Raw genomic sequence first — 5,262 nt, forward strand, 5'->3', positions numbered from 1 at the left:
AATAATATTGAATGATACTGAGTGAACGAACGTGAAGAGAACGCGCAAGAACGTGGAAGAAGACGCAACAGCGACTGATTTAATGGTAACGATAGTTGCTTTCCATTTACATACGAGTAAAACTGAGTCTGAAGTGAGCTGAGTATTTTGTACTCAAATTAATGATGTCATTACTTAATTGCTTATTTTGATAAAGTTATTACTTAACACAGATTCATAACCTCACTTTTAAAATGGGTTTACGGGACGGGTTCACTAATAAAGCACACGGTCTCGATCTTGTGCAGATTTAGGCAAAAACTCAGTTAAGTCTCACTTGCACAGAGTGCAACTTGCAAAAGGAACATTCAATCGAACATTCTCATAACTGAATTATGACCAGACGTCACAAGTAAGAATTATCTGAGAATCGCGGTGTAAATGCAAAGCGACTACATAATGCGTCTTGAATCGCGGCACGAGTGCTGATCTGATCGTTCTTTTATAAGGATATAGATACAAGTTCATAGACGAGCGATACCAATTCCGAAAAAAGGCTTTACATGTTACGGGAATGGCAAAGCTCAATTCGTATTACACGCTTTGTCCACTTATCGACCAGCAGAGTTTACTCGGCGTCGAGAAGGATAAGGAACCAGGCTGCGCGATAGTGACTCTCGGCAGGAACATAGTTATACGATATAAGGTTATATAGAGATTTAATCATTGTGTTTTAACATTAAAAATGTGCTTTTTTTTTATTGTGGCCTTGAAACATTTTGACAATCCGTATATATTTCCAGCTACAAGATTTAAAACAAATCAGCAGTTGGTCCAGCAAAGAAAGATTGACGACGCAAGTCATCTATGATAGATTCAAGCAGTGTTACGTTGCTGCCTTTAATGAGAGAAAGATTCGGGTTTGGTCGGAAGAGCAGGCGGACTTGAACAACGTGAAGGGACACAAGTTTTCGTCCCCGCTTTATGCTATTCTACCACATGGTGACTCGTCGCCCATTCTTGTCCAGCAAAATGGAGCTACGGCTACCCTAGAGTGGGCCATCGACAATAGGAAGACATGGATAAGCAAGGGCATAATTAGGGCTAAGGAGAAGTTATGCAACTGTCAGCTGATACATTTAAACGGAAAGACGAGTTTGTTTTGTTTGACGAGAGTAGAAGAGGTCTATAACTATGTAGTAGTTGGATTGGAGGACGGTACCTGTTTAGAGAAAGCGGATACCATCAGGAGGATAGAATTAAAACGAAAGTCGGAGGTTCTTATGGGACACGTTGTAATACATCATAAGAACGATGCATATCTGTTGACTTTATGTGTGTATTAAAGTGTCATCAGGTTTCCCTTTTCCCCCTCCCCCGTTTTCTAAGATAAAACACGCATGTTTAATATTATGCAATTGTTTCAGGGTCACACGGTAGATTGTATAGTCACTTGTTGACAGGGACGTCTTCCGACATGGAGTCTAATAGGTTGATTAGTGTAATTACTAATATCAATACGAAATATCCCATTGTGATGACGCATCTTAACGAGACGACCATAGCGATTTATGGCGCTGACGTCACCGACGAGGGGGCAGTACTCATGATATACAATGTACAATTCAAATCGGCGCAAGCGGTGCAGAAGCTAAAACTTTACACCAACGACGCTAAGCTCTGGAAGGTGGAGGACAAATTATTGCTAGCGGCAAACAGACATTTGGCCGTCGCGCCCTATCACCTGGCGCCACAAAGGATAGCTGCTATGTTGGGCTCATCTTTGCGCTTTAAGAACGGCAATGATAGTAACGATGCAGACGATATTATCGTGATACAGGAAGCGACAGTGGCTCAGTGGGGCAAGAATCGAACGTCGACAAGAAGCGCATCGATAGGTCGAATACCTTTGAATATTTCGAAAAAGATCTGCGCTTATTTGAACGAGGGATGGAGTGATTCCGCGATACAAGAGATCGTGATTCCATTATTGATGGAATCTGGCGATGTCGCGTCGATCTGTTGGTGTCTCGATACGTTTAAAGATTTGCCAGAGAAGTTATTAGTGGATCTTTTGGTATTTACCTTAAAAAGTCCAGACAAAGTATTCGTTCCTCTGCAAAATGGAACGACTGATAGCACATTGAAAGTTAATAATCCCTATTCCAGAGACAATTTTCTCAACAGAGTGTTTAGTATCAGCTATTCCAGTGTTTCGTTGTTACCTCATCTGAAAACCGGTTTAACTTTCGATCAAGTACTTAAATTATTGGAATATCTAATGTGTAAATTGAATGAGAAAACGGACTCGCTTGACGATACTTCACAGCCGAACGATCAACAGTTGTATGAATGGTTCTGTGTGCTTCTCGACTCGCACTATCAACATTATTTATTGTCGCAAGATATGCACGTTGTGGAGCTTTTCAATCGGCTAGAGTCTGTCCTAGAAGAACATGTAAGTATGAAAAGTAATTTGCACAATCTTTCGTCATCTTATCTACCAATTGCCGTTTCTTCCTTTCCAGTTTCAGTTTTTGCAAAACCTTGTCAACTTGAGGCCTATGATAGACAGGACAAACAATGGAAAAGCATTACGATCTTCTTCGAGAAAATACAATAAATTCTACTCTATAGAAGAAATTAAACTTTATTAAATTATTAAGTAAATGAAAAGACACTTTTACATCTCTCGCGTCATCGTAGTGTGTTGAAGATGTATGATCTTCATATATTTCTTATGTATTTTTCTATTAATCTTATGCAGAAGACGAATGAATTATTGACAGACGAAAATAATATAAATAACATTGAACAATGCTGAACTTGATTTTTTACTGATTATTGGCTGTTTTGATATCTTATGTTTCCATTTTTTTCCGCAATTCCTTGTTACATTAAACGACAACTAAAATTAAAGTAAATATTCAAGCAATTAACTACAGCGATATTCTCTTTTATTAATATCTCTAAGAAGATTCTACACTCTGATAAACGTGTGTTTCTGGATAAAATATTTAAAACTCGAAGGCTCGCAAAATGATACTATCCAAATTTTCATTATCATATATCTACTTTAATTCATCGACATATGGAATTGTGCATAAATTGCCGATTGCAGCCATGGATAATTTTCCGCCAGCAAGTTTTCCAGCAACCTAAAAGTATCATAAAAAAACAGACGCTGTTAATTAAGTCTTATGAGCACAAATCTTTGCATAATGTATAAAGCATAAAAAAATTAACTTTTATTTTATGGAAAGAATCGAAGGAAATAAAGGATTTGATTGGTTCGTTTTCTTATGCATTATAGGTCATAATGTGTTTTCTAAATCTCTAAAATATTTTAGTACGTATAACGTAAACTATAGCATGTTAGCGCGCTAACATCATTGTAAGCGCGTTCTGAATACAGGCCTGAATATATGTTATGCAAGACTCTGGCTCCCGTCCTAACATATAAGTTTTGTATATACTCTTGTGCATTATATAAATGTACGTGTATACACATGCATGCGCGCACACACACGCGCGCGCGCACACACACACACACACACACACACACACACACACAAATTAAATATTCTATAATGTTGAAAGAGTAAATTGAAAAGTAAAATGAACGATATTGCTGGAAAAATGAAATCTGCATACCGATTTGACTTCAGATGCAGTTATTTTGTCTACTTTTGCAACGAGATCAAACGGTTTGTATACGCATCCTTTAATAATTGCTTGCTGTCCCATATTTTCCAAGTGCATGGCATCATTATCTGCGGCATATAATATTTCCGCTTTCAATGTAGTCTTACCGCGCACGATATCAGCATCGGAAAGCTTAGGTGATCTCAGATACTTAGTAGCAGCTTTTGTCACCTTCAAAGTAAGATAAAAAAATTATAGCATGTACATGGAATGTCTAATGAGAATCTTTAGCAGTTATAGATTCGTATTTATGTTAAATGACAAAACTTACGGAACCGGCGACGTTGGGTACTGAGGACAGAACAAAACCAAACAATCCGGAATCACTGTAAGAAGCATTAAATGCTGAAAGGGCAAATTGGTCGGTGCCCGTTGCTCCAGAGACTGCTTTGTTCAGTGGAGTCACGCTGGAGCCCCACTTTACACGAGGACCAGAACCTATTGCCCTTTGCAACACAGCAAAAGCAAGGGCATCTTTCTCTTCGTTTAAACCTGCTGCTTCAACGGCTACTGCTACAGTGGACAATTCGGAGGAGCGTTCCTTGCGGAGTTCCCCTCCGTGATATTTGGCAACTTCCACAATATTATCTTCCGAGCCTACCTTCAGATTCGAAGCAAACTGCGTCACGTTCGACAGTGACACGCCTGTTGCTACGACCGCGCATCTCGAGCCAGTAAACCAAGTATTAACGAAATGTTGCAGCTGTATAGGAAGAAAGCAAATTTTTCTTTTGTGCCGTACGCTATTAATAAGTAACATTACGTACGTACAGTTTCTGTATTGATTTTTCCAAGTTGTCTCTTTGGCGAGTATAAAGAATAACCTAGTCCACTACGATAAGCTGCCTTGTGCAACAATTCCATTATACGGGTTGTCTCAGGTATCATAGATAATTCATAGCGCAACCTGGGTAATTGATCGGATATTTCCCATGGCTTGAATACTTGCTGGGTGGCGACATCCTCTAGGAAAGTCAAAGCTTTGTCTCTGTTGCGATATTAGAATATATAAGTGTTGCAAAATTATTTGATATAGATGTGTCAAATGAAGAAATTTGCTTACATGCTATTTCTTGTAATTTGTAATGTGTACGCGATACTTTCACGATCAGTGGTGGCAGTTAAGTTACCACCGAGTTGTTGGATGTTTCTAGTTATTCCGAAGTAAGTTGATCTACAAGTGCTCAGACCAGCAGCGATTCGAATGTGATGTGCAGTACCTTGTGTATCATATGTTTCGTTGCGCGAGCCAACTCTAGATAAAAAAAAATAGCACAAGAGAGAGATGATTATTTTATACTAAGTAATTATATATTATATGTAACATCATTTTACCATTTGTTAACTTATATCATAAAAGAAAATTTTCATACCTAAAGATAATTGACACTTGAGCAACAGGATTATTGTTATCGAGCGTAGCAACTGTCACTTTATTGCCCAATACCTGAAGCTCTGGGGTTGGAACATTGGAACATTGAGCAGCCGCAGCAGCTGCATAATGCCTTACCTTGGGTAATTAAAAAGGCAGGTACATAATACATATATTTATTGATTTAATATATATATATATATATA

At 38.4% G+C, this 5,262-nt stretch overlaps 2 protein-coding genes across 3 annotated transcripts in view; one reads left to right on the forward strand and one right to left on the reverse strand.

Annotated features, from left to right (window-relative positions):
* Window positions 1-6: 6 nt before the first annotated feature.
* LOC108747493 (nucleolar protein 11) lies at window positions 7-2,754 on the forward strand. 2 transcript variants are annotated; one of them, XM_018485006.1, is made up of 6 exons: window positions 12-85; window positions 213-391; window positions 489-685; window positions 783-1,314; window positions 1,407-2,437; window positions 2,508-2,754. In XM_018485006.1, exons 3-6 carry the CDS (start codon window positions 554-556, stop codon window positions 2,634-2,636), a joined length of 1,824 nt encoding a protein of 607 aa, XP_018340508.1. In that variant the 5' UTR covers window positions 12-85; window positions 213-391; window positions 489-553; the 3' UTR covers window positions 2,637-2,754. The 2 variants fall into 2 exon arrangements, with proteins under 2 accessions (XP_018340509.1, XP_018340508.1); XM_018485007.1 differs by lacking the exon at window positions 213-391 and having other exon boundaries at window positions 7-85.
* Window positions 2,755-2,914: 160 nt separating this feature from the next.
* LOC108747494 (cytochrome b-c1 complex subunit 2, mitochondrial) overlaps window positions 2,915-5,262 on the reverse strand; it is a 2,873-nt gene continuing 525 nt past the window's right edge. Inside the window, exons 2-7 of the mRNA XM_018485009.1 lie at window positions 5,058-5,194; window positions 4,748-4,939; window positions 4,456-4,672; window positions 3,956-4,387; window positions 3,634-3,855; window positions 2,915-3,137 (exon numbers count right to left, since the gene is read on the reverse strand). Of these exons, the coding sequence (XP_018340511.1) occupies window positions 3,051-3,137; window positions 3,634-3,855; window positions 3,956-4,387; window positions 4,456-4,672; window positions 4,748-4,939; window positions 5,058-5,194 (1,287 nt within the window). The 3' untranslated portion in view covers window positions 2,915-3,050. The remainder of the gene's footprint in view (window positions 3,138-3,633; window positions 3,856-3,955; window positions 4,388-4,455; window positions 4,673-4,747; window positions 4,940-5,057; window positions 5,195-5,262) is intronic.

This window comes from Trachymyrmex septentrionalis, unplaced genomic scaffold (assembly GCF_001594115.1).
Source record: "Trachymyrmex septentrionalis isolate Tsep2-gDNA-1 unplaced genomic scaffold, Tsep1.0 scaffold2, whole genome shotgun sequence".
Taxonomy (NCBI): Eukaryota; Metazoa; Arthropoda; class Insecta; order Hymenoptera; family Formicidae; genus Trachymyrmex; species Trachymyrmex septentrionalis.

What these genes read in the sequence shown, in the direction of transcription:
- LOC108747493 (XM_018485007.1), top strand. Translation starts at nt 554, where the DNA reads ATGGCAAAGCTCAATTCGTATTACACGCTTTGTCCACTTATCGACCAG. An exon ending in ACATAGTTATACGATATAAG is followed by an intron (nt 686 to 782) that starts GTTATATAGAGA and finishes ATATATTTCCAG; the next exon opens with CTACAAGATTTAAAACAAAT. An exon ending in TGCATATCTGTTGACTTTAT is followed by an intron (nt 1,315 to 1,406) that starts GTGTGTATTAAA and finishes CAATTGTTTCAG; the next exon opens with GGTCACACGGTAGATTGTAT.